This window comes from Haliotis asinina, chromosome 10, assembly GCF_037392515.1.
Source record: "Haliotis asinina isolate JCU_RB_2024 chromosome 10, JCU_Hal_asi_v2, whole genome shotgun sequence".
Classification (NCBI taxonomy): Eukaryota; Metazoa; Mollusca; class Gastropoda; order Lepetellida; family Haliotidae; genus Haliotis; species Haliotis asinina.
The window spans coordinates 50201116-50224120 of record NC_090289.1 but is presented as its reverse complement, the minus strand read 5'-3'; the positions used below and the strand labels follow the sequence as shown (position 1 = coordinate 50224120).

Here is a 23005-nt window from a genome sequence, read left to right as displayed (position 1 = left end):
ATGACTTCTGAGAAATGTTGAACATTTACCGGATATATGACACAGTCTGACCTCATTCCAGCTGAATCCAGTTTTCCTGTTTCACATAAAAATCTATAAATATTTAAATCATTTTTTCCTAAATCACCCATAATATGGGCAACTGACAGCAGCTGTACCAAGACTGAGACCCTGCTTGCTTAAACAGGTCTCCGGTAACCATCACTTTTAATTTCAACACAAGTATCAAGACATCTCAAATGTTACCACTCCTTTTCTTCCTTGTTTCTAGCACAATTGAGCGGATGAATGATTATTACCTAAACCCACATCACATGACTCAAGACCTTCATGACCCTATTAGTAAACTGAAACATTTTGTTTCCTTGCCAACTTCAACCTCTCTTGTGCCACTTGAACTCAGAAGTTTGGCTATGCACTTGAAGTCTATCTCGATTACAACACCTTCCCCAACCATTTTTTTACAGCTAGGATACAAATAAGCAAACAAAGACAAGGGTGGGCACCACCACTTAGTGGTCCCAACACATAAAAAATATTGCAGGATGCTTTCTAAAAATACTGTACTTATAGTACGTTTCTGTGGTCCGATAAGTCTGAAATGAGGTTGGATTTTAATCATTGTGTGCACATCTGCAAGGTACTATTTCCAAAGGACACAATCTGACAAATACATCTATGTTCCTAACTTCAATACCATATTTTGTTTTTCTTGCTTGTTGCTTAACACCGCACTTTGCAATATTCCAGCTATAAGGCAGTGGTCTACAAACAATTAAGACTGGACCAGACAGATAACTGTGCTATGGATTCTCAGAACCTGATCTATCTGGTCATTTACTACCTAGGTGAAGGTCTTGCAATTCTAGAAATGACTTCAGAAAAATGTGACTGTTTAGACAGGAAATGTGACTGTTTAGACAGGAAATGTGACTGTTTAGACAGGTAATGCTTGACATTTACATAAAGCCTTCTATGCACGATTTCACTTTTACATAAGACTAGTAAGTGAGTTTATAATATTTCAGCTGTACAGGAGCAGTCTGCAAATAATCAAGTCTGGACCAGACAGTCAAGTGATCAACACAAATCTATGCAATGAGGGTCTGTAAAAAGGACAATGGCCTTTGCGTAACATATTTCCAAGTTAAGCAGGAACAGACAAAAATTAACCAAAGAATAACTTGTAAAGCACCAAACCATTATGCCACTTTACTCTAAATACAGCATGACTGATGTTAGCGTGATGAAATGGATGCTTAAAAAGAATGCATCAATCAATCATCACAAAAAATGGTCTGAAAAAATAATCAAGTATGGACTAAACAGTTCAGTGATCACCCTCATGAGCATCCATTTACAAAATTGGGATGCAATAACAAGATTCAAACAAGGCAGCAAGTCTGACCATCTGATCGTATTGATAAGTCACTACTTAGAACAAGCATGCATCCCTGAAACAACCTGAACCTTCACAAGCATGCATGGCTGAGGACCAATCACAACCTGAATCTTCACAAGGTTATGTTGCTGAAGACCAATCACAACCTGGATCTTCACATGTCAGCCATTAGTAGAATTTGCTTTGAATCAATTGTTTCTAGAACACATCCTAAAATAAAACCTTGTGAGCAAACAAAGTGAAAGATTGATGCCTTTCTCCAAGAAATGCTTATGGGTAGAGTGACCAGGGTCAAGTGAACTTAGTCAAAAGGCCTTGTGTTCCTTGAAAATTGTGGGTTATTCGTTGATTAAGCAGTCAAAAATCTTGTCCGGCATTCAGAAGGTTGACCCGACTTTTAGTGACTGAGTTTAGTCTTACACCACTTTTTAGCAATATATATGTTTATGATTTATTGTTGTGCTTGGAATTCATCATTTTATAACCTTTACATTGAAGCATTGTTTTATCCTGATTCGTGTTGTTATTGTAATAGTCACGGGAAGCAACTCTTGCTTGAACTTGGGACTTGATACAGTAGTCTGGACAATTTGCAATCCAGACGATTTTATTGAAAAACACAACCGTCCAGATTACCGAGGCCTCACTGTATTCCAGCAATATCATGGCAGGGGACACCAGAAATGGGCTTCATACACTGCTGTACCAGATACACACACATGCGTATGTCACACAATTTGTCTAGAAGTATCTCCTGGACGATAATTAATTCACAACTGACGATAATTAATTCACAACTGACGATAATTAATTCACAACTGACGATAATTAATTCACAACTGACGATAATTAATTCACAACAATCATCAGCAAAGAGCTGCCACAGTTATCTACCTTAACCAGCAGCACCATTTCTATACCAAATCTTCATCAAGAATGGTATAACAAACAATATCAACATTTACAACAGTTGAACCAATGAAACAGCAGCTAGTCATCACACACAGAAATTGATCCAGGGTGTGACTGTCTGAAAAGAGACACATGGATAGATACAAGCAAAATATCTGCATCTAGTGAATTTTTACTATCATGGAAATGCGAAAATAGCTTCCAAGGCATACAGCTTTTAGGAAAAGTGCACAGTTTCCACTGACTGTTTAGGATTAATTACATAAATTTATCTTAATGAAAGTGTATATTTTCTTCTCCACAAGTGCGTAAAACAGCAAATGTTTTCTTTTCAGAGTTCTAACCTTCAAGATACAGTTTCCTATCAGCAGAAAACACATTTTGCTAACATAAACAGGTTTGTGCCAAACAGCTTTTTATCCTGGCTGGCTTACCAGCTATGGTAAACAAATCCAAGGTTCTGCAGCATGTTGCTTGGGAATAAAACTTCACCTTATACTTCGCAACAACACTGCGACTACCAGGAATCATAACAATGCCAGAAATGAACAGTATGTACATTTATCTTGGTGTATTTGATTCCATCTGATGTGAAACCTTGGTGTATTTCATTCCATCTTATGTGAAACCAACTGCTAAACCAATTCAACAACAATCAATAAACCCATACACTTCTTTCATACTGCTTATTATTTTAAAGGTGCATATCGCAAAGACTTCGGGCATGGACAGAAACATTGGTGACCTATTGAATGAAGGTGAGGGACGTAATGGTCTTGATGGATCAAGGTAAACAGGCTGCTAATGAGGTATTCTTTATAATTCAGGAAACCACAAGGTGCCTTATTTGCATACACAAGGAACTAGTGTGTATTCCTGATAACATGTATATGAACATCCATGCCCACTTACACTGATTCGATCTTATGACAACATGTAAAGACACTTTGAACATGTCTAGTTTTAACGCTTAAATGTGGATGTAATTGATAATTCCATGACACCTTATCAATGACCACTGTTATTAATTACATTACTGTTCAGGTGAGATAACAAAATATGAGTTGACATTGTCATGTTTTCCTTTTCATAGACAACTACACATTATTCTCTCAATTTCTTGAATATACTGCCCATTGTCTTGTATCCAGTTTCCGTCCAGAGGTTTAGTTTCGAAAAAGATATTTGTTTGTTTTCTGCACAACACTACATTTAGCAAATATTCCAGTTTATATGACAGAATCTTAAAAAAAAACCAAGTGAACCAGATAATCCAGTGATTTACATCATGAGCTCCTAGCAATTGTTTTGCAATGAATGCAATCCAATGAAGATACATGCCTACAGTACTGAACTGAAAAAAAACAACAGAGCACTGCAGCAATCGTTGGAAGAAGCACCTGTCTCGGTGAGTTTTGTTTTTAGTTCCTACTATTACATGTTTATACTTATCCATCTTTGACCATCCGTGTTGAATGCGTTTAGGTATGAGGTGTTGTCGGGGCAATAGCTGATGTTTTTAGGAAAAGATTGTCACTGCAGAACAGTGTCACAAGTCATGCTCCTGGAGGTTGTTTACATCTGAGCATCGAAGTCGTGCCTATGATTACGAACATCATGAACATGCGCCATGAAGAAGATTATGAGCAAAAGTGTTTCTTCCTATGAAGTGCAATTCACAAATTTAAACACATTTTACAAAAAATTGATGTTATATCTAGCGCACGTTTGTAATCATCGGCACGACTTCGATGTTCAGATGTAAACAACCTCCAGGGGCATGACTTATTTATTTACATACATGTATGTGAAAGGTAATAATTAAAAGTTTACATGATAACTTCTCAAAAACATTTTAAAACTGATTGGCATCCTCAGCAGTGTTCACCAATGTACACTTACTTCTTTGAGGATAGAATTACAATACATCCATGCCTCAGCACACAGTCCAGCTTTGGAGCAAGTCTAGAGGAAATGTTCAAGCCAGATATCCCCATGAGGTTGCAAAGATATAGTCAGTGGTGAAAGTGCAACTGTTTAGCCAGTTTAATGTACACATATTTCAGCCACAGCAGATAGTAACTGATAAGTCTGGTCCAGACATCTATTTGAATTAAAGATACAATATTGATTAATAATCATTCTTTTTTTCAAAGAAGCTGGGAATTGTACAGTATCAGGATATGCAAATTGCGAATGTTTGTTTTACTAGAGCGAGTGAGTGAGTTGAGGTTGGTTTTAATATGGTGTGAAAGTCTGATGTACAGGTTTCAGATATTTGCAGATCTTCTGAAACCCACAAATACAGGTTGGTTGGGTGTCTATCGCCACACTCAATAATATTCCAGTCTGGCAGTCAGTGAATAATGGAATCTGAATAGAGAAAATCCAGTGATCAACAGCATGAGCATCAATGAAAGCAAGTGGGATACAATGATAAGTGTCAACTAAGTCAACAAGTCTGACCACCGGATCCTGTTAGCCGCCTCTCGCAACAAGCTGAAGACCACTCCTTGCCCAAATCTCCAGATTCACAAGCTCAGGTATGACACTGGCACACCTAAAGACATTGTCATGGAAAAACAGAATTCCAGCCATTAATCGTAGGTTTCTGCACAGAAAATTATGATGTCCTCATCAGTTTGATCACATACAGCCCTATCTATGAAAGTGCAAATTAGTTCAAAACCAAATCAGCAAATGTCACAAGTATCATTCAAAGAAATATATTATTGTCTGGGCAACCTTTAGTCCAAGGGCCTACAATTAGGGCTGCAACGATTCAGTTCAATTCACAGAAAAATGGAACCCAGCTATGGCGGTGGTCTATAAACCTGACAATCCAGTGATCAACAACAAGAGCATCGACCTGCGCAATTGGGAAACAATGACGTGTCAGTCTACCTGCAATCTGAACTACTGATGTAATGTGATATCAGTAAGGACACAATTTGATTTCTTTGTGAGTGAGTGAGTTGTTTTAAGCCACACTCAGCAATATTCCAGCTATATGGAGGCAGACTGTGAATAATGAAGTCTGGACCTGACAATCCAGTGATCAACAACATGAGCATCGATCAGCAATCAGCGAGCCTGACCACCCAATCCTGTTAGTCACCTCTTACCACAACCATAGTCGCCTTTTATGGCAAGCATGGGTTGCTGAAGGCCTATTCTTCCCAGGGACCTTCACAGGTCTGATTTCTTTGTACTTGAGGATTTCTGAACAGTTTGTTTTACAACTCCATGGATCCATATGTTCCAGCTTTAGATACATTTCAGTTGACTGATTGAAAAGTCCAAGTTGATCCGTACAAGTTGATTTATGTGTTTTAAATGAAAAAAGATAAATATCTTATTCGGAGACATGCGCCATTTAATCCATCATATGTGTCAAGCATAAGCTATGTCTATCCAGGATGCACTCAATACACATCGCAAGTTAACCTGGACCAGTTTTGTTCATGTGAAAGGTATCGTATTAGCTGGTAGAATTTCAAACAATTTAGGGGTGCTGCTGTAAGTTATTAAAAATCTGTCTGCTACACGTTCCCATCTTGAAACCAGGCCAGAAAGGTTGAATGATTTCACTGATCATGCTTCCATCAAGCAGACACTTTCTTTGCTGGTTCAAAAGATAACTATCCCCTAATCTTTTCATTTCATCAGTGGTTGTTCCCAAGCTGGAGCAAATAAGCACACTGCTTTTCTTCACCTCCATCCAACCAGACCTCAGACACACCAACACAAAAAATAACTCCTCTTTTCTATCAGTAATTCTATAAAGATTAATAGTTTTGATCGTAAGATAAAACACTCAAGATGACAATGTTAAAAATAAACAAATAAAGCTTTCAGGCAATATCTGTGATGAAGCTGAATCAGACACCGCCTAATAATACCCCCATGCTGCAGTGCTCTAAATGAACACCACTGGACTCTCATGACATGAAGGTTGAAAAAGATACTGTTACAAATGGCCAGACAACAACATGCCTGATATGAATCTCCCTTGGCAACCAAATCATAGCAGAGTTTGGCAATCACCTGTTTCACAGCCAGTCTAGCCTCTGCTGCCATATATTACACTTTTTGTTTTGACAGAAATTTGGGTAACTCTTGTTGCACTAATTGGGCTGAAATTCATTGTTAAACTCACAATGTCTACCTTTCCGTGAGCTGATAACACAAGCTTAACATCTATAATTACAACATACATGAAATAGGATTCTACATTTAAAATTCTGTGGGTCTGACCACAATTTTAGGGACATTGTTTGAAAATAGAATAGAGCAATTCAAGTAAGTAAGATGATCCCACAAAGTTTTTCTGAAGCGGTGGGTATTTTGGGACAAGCACCTGCCATTGGTAACAACAGTGCTGGCTAATAAAGTTATAAACAATAGATCTTATATGTCTGTATCCACACTTCAAACTTGTAGTTTGGAAAATACTCTGAACAGCTTTAATACACATAAGCATGATTTCCATAGCAACCAAACCTAAATAACTGATGACAGATCCACTTGTAAAAATAGTCTCATGAAATATCAGAAATATTTATAACTGCAGTTGTGCTGATGCTGTATGTTTGCGGATTTATATTACCTGTATTGATTCAAGTCTATGTCTGAAATTTGAGAAAACAATATTCATCTTTATTTCCAGAAATTTGAAAATGTCAAGGAACCAGGTTTTTCACATTTACATGTTACTACATTTTAATGTATATTGTCTTGTTTTCAAATCGGTGAATGAAAGAAGACAAGAAGAGACACAAACTTAAGAGTGGGTAATAACCTAAACATGGAGTAAGTAGGAATGGGCTTCACACTTTGTGCCGATCTGTCGATTCCAGGTCCTCTGCATTATGAGCTAACACTGGAACCACTAGGCCACTCCAAAGCCCCCTTCCAACAAGGAAAGAAATGTGCTTCACATGTTAATGGAAAACAGTAATTTTACCACAGTGAACCAGGGTGTACAGAAATGAAGACATAGAGCTCCATGGTCTGGCTGATTGACCTTCTTAATTCAATACCTGCTAGGTATAACTTGACTTTTCCCAATGATTTGTTTCTTGGCTTCAGAACAAAATCAGGTGCACTTTATCATTGATATGCAAGTTTCCATTTACCAAGTGAATATTCACAGATTCAAAAGCATTGTGACCTATGTCAAGGTATCAATGTGCACGCCATTAAATACTCAGCTCCAAGTGGGGTGCACGACCAGTGTTGTCTGTGATAGGGATAACCATTACGCCACCATTTCGCCCTTCCAGACAACACTTCATGGTCACAAATGGAACAACTCTCTGTGATCAACACAGATCAACTTCACCAGATTCATGACCTGCACGCTCTTAAAGGACCACATGCAACCATATGACTTTGCAATCCCAGGTCTGCACATCTTACACTTGACAAATTAAGTGAGTGATTGAGTGAGTTTAGTTTTATGCCACACTCAGCAATATTCCAGCTATATGGCAGTGGTCTGTGAATAATTGAGTCTGGACCAGACAATCCAGTGATCAACAGCATAAGCATCGATCTGCGTAATTGGGAACTGATGACATGTGTCATCCAAGTCAGTGAGCCTGACCACCCAATCTGTTAGTTGCCTCTTACGACAATCACTGTTGCCTTTAATGGCAAGCATGATTTCCTGAAGGCCTATTCTACAGCGGACCTTCACGGGTCTTGACAAATTAAACCAATATACATCTTGTCATGAACAACTCATGAGCACTGCCACATCTGACATGGATGCTAGGGACTTCACATTATAGCAAACACTGAATTTTCTTTTGTGGATAGCGTGATAGTATCATGATTTTGACAAAGGCAAAAAATGTTTTCATTGTGGAAATCAACTGGCATGTATCTTGTTTCATGCTACAATTGGACACCTCCAGTTGAACAGAGACATTATGTCACCAGGAGTTAGCAATCATATCCCAAGACATGACAAGAACAATCACAAATATTCACTTAATACTCAGTCATGTTGAAAGTTCTGTGTAGTAAATGACCTATGGCAGTCAGTTAAACAGAGTTAATACACAGAAGAGGCCTTTGTGTTTGTTGGTAACATGGGAAAAGTCTGAACAAAAATTGTAGGGTATATTGCTCTCACTGTGGTATGTCAGGGTGCTTGTTCTGAAGTGGTAACAATTTATCTCAAGGCTGTTTACCACACATCCAACAGTCATTACCTACCCATTTCAACTGAGTGGGTGGGGGAGTTTAGTTTTATGCTACTTATAGCAATATTCCTGAAATATCAGGGCAGGGGACACCAGAAAGGGGCTTCACACATTTACCCATGATGGGAATTGAACCCAGGCCTTCAGCATGATGAGCAAACGCTTAAACCACTAGGCTACTGAACTTACAATGCCTAAGTTGATGTTGCTGAGTTTCCCAAATGCTGATGACAATGTTTTGCAATGTTACAATAATCAGAAGAAAATTTACACCCAACAAGAACAAATCATACGACACAGCCAGCCATTGAAAAATGGACTCTCCCCAAAACTAAAACAAACAGAACATAAATCCTTCTTACATCGACACAAAAACTGAAGGTTTCAATGACACATGGCTTGCCCAGACACTTCAGACATTTAAATATAGTTCATGATTTAGAAAGAGAACTTCAGTCCACACCTAAAACTTGTTTCCTGCATTATGAAAACAATGCAAGTGTGAAGTAGGCAGTGAAAACCACTATAGATAAGGACCCCACCCTGTGCTCAGAAAAACAGCGTGACAAGAGATGGGGCTGGCCTATTCTGCTCCAAGCAGGCACCTAAGCCACCTCCATAAACAGAAGGACCAGAGTCCAGATCGACATCTTAGTATTTGGTCTTTCACCAGTCCATGTTAAAGAATGTCAGTTGTGACATTAAAGCCTAGAGACTGTTATTTAGAACAAAACCCTGGAAGGAAATCACTAATGAAAGTACAAATTGGAAAGGAATGTGCTGTTCAATGTTTGAAAGAGAAAGCAAATGCCTGCTCAGAGATGTTGTCATACAAACAGCATTAGCTAAGGAGCTGAAGCATGTTCAACTTCAGTTGAAGTTCATTAAACCAGTATGGACTGTGATTAATCTTAAATGTGAATTCAGTCCCTCAGTGTTCAAAAACATGAAATATGTCAGCATTCCTATCAAATGTTCAGCAATACACTCATGCACAGTATCAAAATGTTTTCATTTTTTAAATTAAGTGGTAAGAGAGATGTTAGTTGAATTTTACGCTTCATCAGCAATACTCCCGCAGTAAACCTTCAGGGGATGTCAGGAATTGGTCTAACAGAGTCACCCATTCGAGGTATCGGACAATGTCATCAGCATGGTGCAACACTGTTCACTACTTGGCTACCCAAATGTCCCTGTGCCAACATGATAAAAATGGCTGATCTATCACTGACAAAGGCCAGACCAAATGGCTGGACAGTAACGAAATCATCACTGTCTGGATTTTTACAAGAATCGAAAGCCACAGTTATATCAAATTTCTGAAGGAACATTTCATTTTGTCTTCTGTGATTAAAATCACTCAGGAAAATTGGACAGCACAAAAATGGAAGACAATGTGGTTCAAGAAGCAGTTACATGTTGGATAAATGTGATATTACACATTGGTGTAATTATAATCATGCACAAGTAGTTGTGTGATGATATAAGTCGTTTTGCACTCCCACCATACCATTCCATCTTTATTTGCACCAGTATGTTACAACACAGCTGACAACACAACACCATATAACAATATGGAGTGCCAACCAACCTGCACTAATTATGAAGGACATGTTATCAGGTCCTTGCATAATTTTAAGCCATGCGCACATGTGTTTATCATATGGAGTACCGGACATTCCCATCAATTAAACTGGAATTATTCAATGTATTCTCCAGTGCCTCATGTATAGATTCAGCGAAAAAAATAGAAATAACTCATTATCATTTGTTATATCACTTTGGTTTGCTATATTAATTTCAAGGATGACTTCAGATCTGATACCATATCATGCTGTTTACCCTTGATGTGACATTTTTAATATATTATCGCTCCAGATACAGCAAGGTACCTCTGAAAAATTCATTTTTTTAATGCTAGATCATCAAATATATTTGATGAATAAATTAATAAGAACATATTCCCTGTCGTTGCGACTCAGTGCGAACACATAAACCGGAAATTACTTGGAAATAGCTAGTGCTTGATGTTTTCACAATACTTGAACCTCCCGTTTCTTTGTTGTGTAACACTTCCACAGGAGTTCATCATTAAATCTGGACCTGACAAACTAGCAAACTCTACTGCTCCACAATCCTTGGATCAAGAAAATCAAAGAAACAAGCTGCAGATATCAACATCAACTGACTCAACAGTGGTTGACACATCCCTCAGATCTCTGCATTTTGCCTGAGTAAAATGCTGAAAAAATTGAGCAATGAAATTTAAAGAAGACTTCTGTACACATTTCACACACCAATATAAGGTAACACACCAATATATCTACAACATATACATGTATTCCTAAACAGAATCAGTAACTTGTTATGATTTATTGGTGTAGTTACACTAACATTTAGTCTCTGAAATGAATATATTTTGTAGAAAAAAGTGTGTATCAGTAACAATCAGAAAATACAAAAAAGTACTTATATATATATGAGGAAAACTAGGTGGAACAAGGGGCTGTGGGGTAGTGTAGTGGTTGGAAGTGTTCGCTTGTCATGCTTAAGTCCTGGGTTTGATTCCCCACATGGGTACAATGTGTGAAGCTGATTTCTTGTGTCCTTTGCCATGATACTGCTGGAATATTGCTAAAAGTAGCATAAAACCGTACTCATTCAATAAGTGGAACAAGATTTGATAATAGTTTCATATTATTGCATTAAAGGAATTTTGAATTCATGAAAATATACTTTTACACTACAGCTGCATAGATGAATGATGATCATGTAAATCACTGGCCTGTTTGGTCCAAACATCATTAGTCACAGACATCCACTACGCAGATCATACAAGATGGTTTGCTTATTGCAATATGAAACAACAAAAAGTCTGAACAAATACAGTCGGATTAAGACCAAGATTAAAAACTTTGTCCTAGTTTGTATAACTGCCAGCATCATGTTTTAAGCTGAATTATTTATTCTGATATCAGAACTTTCCTGATATTCTGTCAACAGTCGATGAATAAAAGACCTCTGGCATACTGCAGGAGCTCCCCTATGATAAACGAATCATTGGAGAGCAAGTGTATGCAGCGCATGAGTTTATTCCTGCAATGACGCATGACAGGTTGAGCCAGACACAACAAGAGCTCATTATGGATTGAATGTCCTCAGGTAGTGGAGGCTTGACAGCCCACAAATACAGCTGCAGTCAAACTCAGGCATGAAATATAAACAAATTCTGATGAAAAAACAGGACAAATCTTCAAAAAGTTGAAACTGTTACAAAAACAAATGCTGACAAAAAACATAAGCAAAAGTCTCTGTAGCTCACCTGAACATCTTTACATTACCGTGTGAGCAATGTTGACACACTATCAAGGGAGGAACACCAGGAAGAAAGATCACAAATATTATGTTGAACAATCAACCACAAGTCCCCTTTGCCATGAGCCTAAGCTGTGTCTACCACACTAGCTTGTTGCAATGAGCAAACACTAGGGCAGCAACAAATATGGTGAATACAATATGTTTTACCAAAATATAGTAATGAATACGAATATATATTCCTGAAACTTTATGTTTACCGTCAGAACATTGAAATAACAAACACGTCATGAAATTGCCTAAGTTGAAATGTTAAAATCACGAGATTCTTTAGAAGTTGGGGAACGTATAAGACAAGCATGAGGATGATAACCTATTCCTTATTGTATAACATAATGTTTCTGGGCTACTTCTTGCCCCTTCCTCAGGTGGACAGAAGAAGTTGCCAGAGCTCCAGATAAGATTTAGCTCATGTGGATACTGTACCCACTTTAATTTATTGGAGTGGGTATTATAAATGTTGAGTGGGTATTTTATTTTCTGTTACCCAATGCTTTCAAATATGCGGGTATTTAAGTGATTTAACTCAGCTAAGTAAATAACATTAATTAGGTTTACTAAGCAGGTATGTACTGTCTTATGTCATACCTAATTAGAAAATAGAACTAACTTAAACATGATGGAAATGATTTCATAAAACATCACCCATCCCATACTGACAGTACAACACTAGTCCTATACTTAGAGTACAAACTGACACCAATTGATGTCTTTTTTCATTATTTATTCAAATTTATTCCATATCCATACATGTTAAACTTTTTGTGTATCTGACATTTTACATGTGTAACTAGTATGCAACAATTATTTTTCATGTGTAACTGGACATTTTCTATGTGTATTTTACTAAGATATGCAGCAACCCTCTGGGTTGCCATCCACATACTCACACTATATTAAAATGACATTTCCATAAAGCTAAAATGAAGAACATAATTGTGAACAATGAAAAATGATACTTCTGAAATGGACCTCACCAAAATAAACACAAGTTACACTACTGTTTGGCTTGGATATAAACTACCCATCAAAAGTTTAGACTCACTAGTGTAAAATTGCCACTCTTATCAATCAACTGTTCTTAATTAGATTTTGCAAAATATTCAATTCTGTTTAAAAGTACAATTTACTCATGTAAAACAAACCTTTAACGTTGTACAGCTTATTGTCATAAGTACAATAAATGATAAAACTCAGTGGAAATTAGCTCACTCTTTAAAAAACTTTACCCCAAAATGCAGCTTTTCACATGCATGATATCTGCACATGCTCTTTAGCAAGCAGATGTATGATCCTCGTGCATTTCATCTGCATACGATTTGCAGTTGGTTGCCACAAGTTAGCAGAGCAATTCATCTTTGAAGTAACCACATATAAATAAAAAACATTATAGCAATGCTTTAAGTGAGTGTAAACTTTTGATGGGTGGTATATTCCATCATGCACATCTCACAACAGACTAGTTCCAAGAAAAAACAATCTTTAAAATATTCGATTCTGCTGACCACAAGCAGTGAACTAAATTCATAACAAGATATCGTTCAAAGCAAAGAATGGGCAAGAGAATCACACCATCGGCTAGCAAGCACAAAGTACAGTGGAAGCTGTCTAAACCGGCACTCATTGGGATGGAAGAAATACTACAATTTAGACAGTGCCAGATTGTAGATCTTATGATAAATGTACACGTCACAGACGGGCCTGACATTTTATGCCAGTGTTGACAACTAGCCAGGTTGGACAAATGCTGGTTTGGACAACTGTAGTTGTAACGAGTACCTATTTCATCAATGAAAGACATGGAAAATTTTTATAATTTCTTGGTGTCAAGATTCAAATATCAGAGCCACCAAGGACACACCAAAAGCTATTATAATTTATATTATATATCATATATTATGTATTATTATTATATATTATATTATATTGTATTATAATGTTGGGTATTTCCTCTATCATGCTGAGAAGAGGATCAATATAAAATATGCTCAGCGACTGGGGCCTGAATGAAAATGTCTGTCTGTCTGTCTGTCTGTCTAAAAAAAATGTAAAATGTCAAAATATGTTGAAAGAAAGACAAAAAACACTTACACAGTGACTGACATTAGTATAAAGGCAAGGAATCTTTTATCATACATTGTGTACAGAATATTATACCAGCTTCTAAATTGGGCAAACAGCCATTTATGATATTTCTGCATCACAAGACATTGCACTGTTTCTCGTAACTATTTATCATCAATCAGATCAAATGTTACTGAGGGTGAATTTAGTTTATTTACTTTTCAAATTACAGACAAGAACCTTTTGAAATTTACACATGAATAGATAGGAACCTTACAAAAACATTTGGTCATTGATTTTGTGGTGAGCATGCACATGCAAAGTTGATGTTAGTTACATAATATTTTTCCATCTTATTCCAACATAAGCTGTGATTCTAGCACTGAGTGGTGAAATAATTTCTGCTTACTGGCCTCTCAATTCCTGCCTCAAAAACTGAAGACCTAAATAAATTATCATCTCACTCACTTCATTTTTCTGTGGACATTTACAAGTTACATGATAGATATGACAATAATGTACTTCATCTTTAACTATTAATGTTTGGTCAAAGCCTTGTTTAAAGATCACATATACTCTAGGGGGTGCAAATGCATAAATCACTCCCTGACATCGTTATGAACGAAACCCCGTCAATAAAACTGCTCATTTTCGATCTTTAATTGCCTTAAATCGACCTTTTTGACAACAGTGCACAATTCTCAAACGCAAATGAAATTTCACCAGTCAGAGTGGCGCGTTCTCCATAATAGTGGGTATAGGCGTGCGGGTCTATGCAGAATTCATTTACATTTCAGGGGTTAAACTATTTTGTTTACAGGTTTGCACAAACATGAAATCGCGACAGTTGTGAAAAATGAAACCTATATGTTCTCACAATCTAATATCATTTAGTTTTGTCTCCTGATGCACATTATGCTATTAGTTGCCAGGTGTGCTATCTTGGGTGACCAATGAGACTATACAGCAATGTGAAAATCCTGAAAAGATACATCACGTTTTCGTATATTAGACTCTTAAAAGACACATCACTTGGGACATCTGCAGACATCACTCGTTTTTGTGGATATTGATGGATATATTCCTTGAACAAGGTAACTGACATTGCTTCTATAACTTTAATTTGTTTTAATTTTAATATTTACATTTTGTTTTTATTAAGTTGTAGTAGCTTTCAACTGAATCATTGTTTTCGTCATAAAGTGTAATGATACAGACAACATACACTAGGGCGTGCAAGCGAATTACGATTCATATAGGCAATATATGGTGAGTAAACATTTACAAACCAAGTAAATTTTGCCAGTGAAGAAATATATCGAGCAGTATTTTCTCTTCGACCCCGATCTGGATTATGTTATGTTACAGGTTGTATCATGCAAAATCCTTTGGGTCATGATACAAATATATATTAGACTACTAGTAGAAAGTAGTTTTGATTTTCTAACTTGATGAAAACAAACCATCATCCCATTAACATAAATGGATTTTAGTCCGTGACTTCGTGATTTTAAAAAATGGCGGCGCTCTGTTTGAGGATGAATGCTACTGAAGTTTGTTTTCACCAACTTTCAAAATTACTTTCTACTGGTAGTAAAATATGTATTTTATTGATGGACAATAGGATTTTGCATGACATTGCTTGTAACATAGCAATTTCACATTTGGAACCGAGGTGGAGGTCCATATAATATTACTTACAATATTAATGTCACTTGCACCGCCACCTTGCTTCCGTGGAAGAAGTTGTTATGTTACAAGTTCTGTCATGCAAAATCCTTTTGGCCATGATTCAAATATATATTTAACTACTAGTAAAAAGTAGTTTCAATTTTCTTACTTGATGAAAAAAAAACCATAATCTCAATAATTCTAACAGACTTTAGCTCTTGACTTCACGATTTTCAAAAATGGCAGCACCCTGTCTGCGGATAAATGCTATTTAAGTTTGTTTTCACCGACTTACAAAATCAAAATTACTTTTCACTGGTAGTAAAACATGTTTTTTATTGATGGACGTTAGGATTTTGCATGACATTGCTTATAACATAATAATTTCACTCCTGCAAACGAGGTGGGGGTCGACATAATATTACTTACGAAAATATTGCCACCTTGACCACAACCTCGCTTCCGAGGAAGAAAGCGTTATATTCATGCAAAATCCTTTTGGTCAGCAATGTGTAGTAAGCAGTCTTGATTTTATAAACTCGATGAAACTTCGAACTTCAGTTTTCTATCCTGGAAGCGTGGTAGGGGGTGAACCATCCGATTTAGTATATACCACAGGCTTCCACAATGCTCACTTCGCACACAGAAACAACCAATTTAAGCACAAACTAAGGGGTCCTGTGGAAATCTGTGCATAGTGACACCATCACCCGACCCAAGGAGTGTAGATCCTTGGGCTGTTGTCAAACAAGACTGAACACAGAGAAGTCATAACATGAAGTCACAATGAAAAAGAATAAAGATTAAAACATTTTTAAAGCACTGTATAACTGTATTTATCATAACTGGTGACCTAATACTAAATAACCTACTATGAAAACCAGAATCAATTAATCTCGTTATCCAATTATCAAACAATGGTAGGCTTGTAAACAAGCTGCATTTAACACCCTGGGGTGAACAAAAGTGTGATGTCACAATCCGAAAAATAGCAACAACCCTTCAAGATTTTTTCAGGACAAAAGAAAACTTTGAATATTGTGTCACACAGTACTGCATTGGCTGCATGTTACATGTTTTATACATGACATAACGATTTATTCTGAGCCACCCAAGATGATCTAAACAGCAAAACTGTATCCCAGCTATGTCTTAGAAAATGTCACATTCTGCAACCCAAATTAGGAAAGTATATGTATAGGGCTATGACAAACCCAAACAGAACAAAATTTTTAGCACCTTACAAACACAGTTTTGTTACACACTGTTCACTATGTTTACACAAGGTGACTTTGCATAAACCAAGACAGATAAAAATCGCTGTCAAGTGTGTGGTAGCATTTGAAAGTTCACAAAAAATGTTCAGTGTTTATATATATGTTCAGAGGGCAGATCTCAAAACAAGCGTGAATTGTGCATTACATGTGAGCTAGAAGTGAGTTCATTTGAGAGCGCAGGATGACCCAAGACACTGGAGGAGTTGGAGACTGATATACACATATATAGGTCGGTTGGTTGAAACAAGACATATACCAACAGCGCATGGCGTCACTGCTATAAATTATTACATAATCAATTACTGCGATTAGCACTGTTTGTGGACGGGCAGTGTCAGAATGTTGTGTGTTTTTAATTTAGTCTCTCCATGCACCTCATTATGTTGGCCATAAGCCTGAGGTAAAATTATACATTCCTACTTGGGTCAAATAACGTATCAGTTGTGTGCATGGCCTGAACAAACAGTATGCAATCATATCGAGATAATGGTGAATCTGAAAGCAGCGAGCTTCGCTAAAATCAGGGGTTATATTTAGTTGGGATCGACTTGTGTATTGTTGAGCAGACATACGGGCGGGTTACCCTGACCTCGTGGCTCTTATGTCGACTGTGACACACAAGAACACGAACGGAAATTGGGACACCTACCCGACAGCACAGACAGCCAGACTGACAGCCAGGTAACTCCGACAACAGACATCATTTAGACGGTCGTTCCTGCATTACACCATCAGATTAAACTTGTGTTGTATCTAGACGTTAGCAATATGGCGGGCTGGACTAACACAGCTGAACGCAACATCTCCGATAAGAATTGGCCTCCATAGTTCCTTACATCTCGACATTCGTCCGGGTTTGACAACAGACGATACTCTGCGTGCAGACGTCTGCACCTACAACTGCGCCAGACGACACGGCTCTCATTGCAGTCTTCTGTTAGACTAGCGGACCAGTCTATTCTAGGCGGACCAGTGACGCCACTGTACCACGCATGACTTAATCGGGCGAGCGCATTATCGTAGGGGGGATGAAGGCTGTTATGGGACCCATCTGACATAACGGTCACCAGCGATAACAGTACTCGCCTCATGCGATATGGACGCATATTGCACGCTTGTTTATTGCTGGGTTTCGTGTATATATCACGAACCGGAGATCTATAGGAGTAAGGCGAGTCACATTCCGCCTGTAATATCGGGCACATAATTTAACCATTCGGCGTGTACACTGAGTGTACTGTAAATGTCGAAACTGCGCAAATCTTCTTTTCGGAGGGCGCTTTCTTACAGGATTTGAAGTACTTAATCTTTCTGCTTGGTCATTTATTTTAAAACTAACCTATTCATTTATATGAAAAAATCTTTTTTTTCGAGAGCGGGGAGTCATCTCATGTTGTCTTATTGGTGAGTTTGTTAGGAACACCTGTTAACTGTCGATATAATCAACAGACTGTCATACATAAAATGTCTGGACAATTTTATAACGGTGCTACTTTACAAAAGGAAAAGTATATCATGTTCTACAATCAAAGCACATATTGTTGTAAAATATTGCTTCATAACGTCACCGAAGCCGGATAAATGTCTATAATGACGTGACTCAATGGGCATTATGATGTATATATAGCCACCAGTGTCCGCCGTCTGTGTCGCCTTACACGACTGTCGTCAACAGTGTGTGATTCATTAGTTGCGGCTTTCGTGTCTGTACAGACCCACACGGGGTGAGTACTGAATTCCCTCTTTCGTGTCGGTACAGACCAACACGGGGTGAGTACTGAATTCCCTCTTTCGTGTCGGTACAGACCAACACGAGGTGAGTACTGAATTCCTTCTTTCGTGTCTGTACAGACCAACACCGAGTGAGTGATAAGTTGCACTTTAGTGTCGGTACAGAACAACACGGGGTGAGCACTCAGTTGCACTTTCGTGTCGGTACAGAACAACATGGGGTGAGTACTGGATTCCTTACTTTCGTGTGTGGGTTCAGAACAGCACGGGGTGAGTATTGAATTGCACTTCAGTGTCGGTACATACCAACAATGGTGAGTACTGAAATGTACTTTTGTGCCTGTACAGACCAACAATGGTGAGTACCGAATTCCTTCTTCAGTGACGGCACAGACCAACAGGGGATGAGTACTGAATTGCACTTAAGTGTCGGTACAGACCAACAATGGTGAGTACTGAATTCCTTCTTTAATGTCGGTACAGACCAACAGGGGATGAGTACTGAATTGCACTTAAGTGTCGGTACAGACCAACAATGGTGAGTACTGAATTCCTTCTTTAATGTCTATACAGACCAACACTAGATCAGTACTAAATTCCCACTTTAATGTCGGTACAGACCAACACAGGGTGACTAATGAATTCCTTCTTTAATGTCTATACAGACCACGGGATGAAAACTGAATTCCCACTTTCGTGTCGGTACAGAACAATACTGGGTGAGTAATGAAGTCCCATGTAGGTAAAACTCATACTAACAACTGAATTCCTATTTTAGTGACGCCTGTTGCAGAGACACAGGTATTGTGGCTGACACCTGTAGCACTGACACAGGTAACATGGCTGACACCTGTGGCAGGGACACAGGTAGCATGGTAGACGCCTGTAGCAGGAACGCAGGTAGTATGGCTGACTAGCATTGACACAGGTAGCGTGGGTGACGCCTGTGGCCGGAACACAGGTAGCATGGGTGACGCCTGTAGCAGGGACACAGCTAGTTTGACTGCCGCCTGTGGCAGAAACGCAGCTAGCATGGGTGACAATTGTAGCAGGAACACATTTAGCACGGCTGACGCCTGTAGCAGGAACACAGGTAGTATGGCTGACTAGCATTGACACAGCTAGGATGGATGTAGCAGGGACACAGCTAGTTTGACTGACGCCTGTAGCAGGGACACAGGCAGCATGGTTGACGCCTGTGGCAGTGACACAGCTAGCATGGTTGACGCCTGTGGCAGTGACACAGCTAGCATGGTTGACGCCTGTAACAGGAACACAGGCACCATGGATGAAGCCTATAGCAGGGACACGGCTAGTATGGCTGACACCTGTGGGAGGGACATAGGTAGCATGGCTGACGCCTGTAGCGGGAACACAGCTAGTATGACTGACGCCTGTAACAGGGACACAGTTAATATGGTTGACACCTGCAGCAGGAACACAGGCACTATGGGTGAAGCCTATAGCAGGGACACAGCTAGTATGGCTGACGCCTGTGGCAGAGACACAGGTACCATGGGTGGCGCCAGTAGCAGTGACACAGCTAGCATGGCTGACGCCTGTAACAGGGACACAGCTAGTATGGGTGACACCTGTAGCAGTGACACAGCTAGTATGACTGACGCCTGTAGCAGGGACACAACTAGTATGGCTGACACCTGTAGCAGGGACACAGCTAGTATGACTGACGCCTGTAGCAGGGACACAACTAGTATGGCTGACACCTGTGGCAGTGACACAGCTAGTATGACTGACGCCTGTAGCAGGGACACAACTAGTATGGCTGACACCTGTAGCAGGGACACAGCTAGTATGACTGACTCCTGTAGCAGGGACACAACTAGTATGGGTGACGCCTGTGGCAGGGACACAGCTAGCATGGCCGACGCCTGTAGCAGGAACACGGGCAGCATGGGTGACGATTGTAGCAGGGACGTATTTAGCATGGGTGACGCCTGTAGCAGGGACACAGTTAGAATGGCTGACGCCTGTAGCAGGGACACAGGCAGCATGGCTGATGTCTGTGGCCGGGACACAGATAGCAGGCCGACGCTTGTAGCAGGAACACAACAAGCATGGGTGGCGCCAGGAGCAAAGACAAAAGTATCATTGAGGCGGGTAGATACAGAGCAGGAATGACTGTTTTGGTCTAACGGTGTAGCGTGCTACCAGCGTGGGAGGTAATAGTGAGGGTTTTTTAACTGATACTGTGTTGGTAATATCAAACAAGATATTGGCAAAGAAAATGGCAGCTATATTTGATAAAATAATTCCCATGAATAATAAAACCAATGAACAAAATACATCGGAGCGTTTGCTTCAATGAGCAAACATGTTAATGTCAGACAAACGACCCCTTCCCACACCATCATATATGGATCTTGGGAATGCTAACTGCCTCAGGTAAGTAGGTGTTCATTGAAACCTGTAGGAACATGAGAGACTCAGTTGCCTGACACATGTGTTAAAATGACCATTACCATTACTTCCAGTCTGCTTGCCTACCAATCCGTCAATACCAGATGGCGTCAAACGACGCCCGGAACACGTGCCTATCACTAGGTGCATGACCGTTTTATACGTGACATTTAGTTTAAGCATAAATTATGTGTGCTTTGTTTTTCCAGTTTAATTTGGCGAATGTTCGTTTTCATCTCACGTGTTGTTTGAGACATGCGTGCGATTCTGCCAGACTCATTTCGCAGAATTAATTAACCCGTGGAAGGCTATTTGATTTTCGCAATAAGACATCATGTAGTACTGAGGAAGATGGGCATTTGCAACATTAGGTGAAGACTTGAAATATCAACTTCTTTGTGGCGTTGTGAAACCCTAGCGGTCGAAGTGTTTGCTCCATCACGCCGGAGGCCCGGGTTTGAAGGCTCTAAGCATTGTACGCTGTGTGAAACATTGTGTGAAACAGAAGGAATTAAAACTTACTCACTAAGGCCGATTGGCAGTCATCGCGACACGTATGATTATAATCATCTCGTGATATACGAGACTTCGCAGATAGAAAGTCTTAATTGCACGCGCAGTATGAATTACACGGACTTTAACTTGGCATGAACACGGATGACCATAGTCAGTGTTAATAAGCGGCTTGTCACAAACTTCGATGGTGTCTTCCAGAGACGAAAAAAATCACAAAACATGTTAGTTTGATGTTTACCATAAACTTTGAGTCTACTGCGTGTTGATTTACGCAGTTGGAAAACGATGACATGTATAAACCAAACTCAGCTAATCTGACCACGCAATCCCTTTAGTCGCCTCTCACGACGAGCACCTCAAGAGCTCTATCCCGCGAATATCAGGGGATAGCTGATAAATAACCCAAGTCAAGTTTTCCCTTTGTGCCTTGCAAAAAGGCCAGCCTTGGATCAAGCGACTTCGGCCGTCACTGCAGAGTTTGGGAGAGTCAATCACGTAGAGGTCAGTCGCGATGGTAATGAGTATGTACAAGCATCAGATCAAACATGCATTGCGGAAAAAAAATAATTTAAGAGACAATGTGCATAGACAACACATATAATTTGTCAGTATTGGCGAGGGCATTATCCCCTTATCGCCCAGTGAAAGACCGTCGCGTCCCCCGTTAAACTTTTAATTCAGCAGCTAACAGCATGTCTGTGCTCCTCGAAGTAATATATCCCATTTATGGTGAATTTTGATTAAATCAGTTCTTTAATGAGCTACCATGACGAGAATAATTGACTGTATGTAAGTAACAGCGGTAGTGGAGATACACATGGAGACTGCAAGTGAGTATATTATACATGAGATGGTTATTTTGACTTTGTGTGCCAACCACCAGACGTGTTAATGAAGGTCGGACATCTTCTGAAGCCCAGGGGTATTAACCCTCTCTACCCCAGCGTCTAGAGGTACTTTACTGACCCCCAGCCGTATCGTTCTAAACTGACAGTAGAGACGTGTGAGACTTGTTGGCATCTTCGTGCTGAATGAATCAATTGCCAGATGACATTCTGGCTGCCAAATTGAATAAATGTGTGTGTGCGTTTGTGAGGGAGGGAGAGAGATCTCGTGTGTGTATGTGTGTGTGTGAGAGATAAAGAGAGAGACGGAGAGAGAGACAGACACAGAGAAACAGAGACAGGGAGGTTGTTGGTTGGTTGGTCGCATCGAATTGAGCTGTTATCTTCTAACTGGCTGAGTTCTCGAACTGTAATATCCTGACTTAGTCGGCGAGTTGTTATTCTCTAACTGGGAGAGTGAGTGAATGAGTGAGTGAGAGAGATCTATCTCGTGTACGTGTGTGCGCGCATGCACGTGTGTGTGAGTGTGTGAGAGAGTGAGAGAGAAAGAGAGAGCTGGAGAGAGAGAGAGATACAGGTAGC

At 39.3% G+C, this 23005-nt stretch overlaps 2 protein-coding genes across 2 annotated transcripts in view; one reads left to right on the top strand and one right to left on the bottom strand.

Annotated features, from left to right (window-relative positions):
* The window catches only part of LOC137297679 (bone morphogenetic protein receptor type-2-like), a 90643-nt gene extending 72745 nt beyond the window's left edge, over positions 1-17898 (bottom strand). The window contains exon 1 of the mRNA XM_067829595.1: positions 17563-17898. Coding sequence (XP_067685696.1) covers positions 17563-17617 — 55 coding nt within the window. The 5' untranslated portion in view covers positions 17618-17898. The remainder of the gene's footprint in view (positions 1-17562) is intronic.
* A 1931-nt stretch (positions 17899-19829) lies between these two features.
* LOC137298753 (uncharacterized) lies at positions 19830-20783 on the top strand. Its single transcript, XM_067831028.1, has one exon. It carries the CDS (start codon positions 19830-19832, stop codon positions 20781-20783), a length of 954 nt encoding a protein of 317 aa, XP_067687129.1.
* The last annotated feature ends 2222 nt before the right edge of the window (positions 20784-23005 follow it).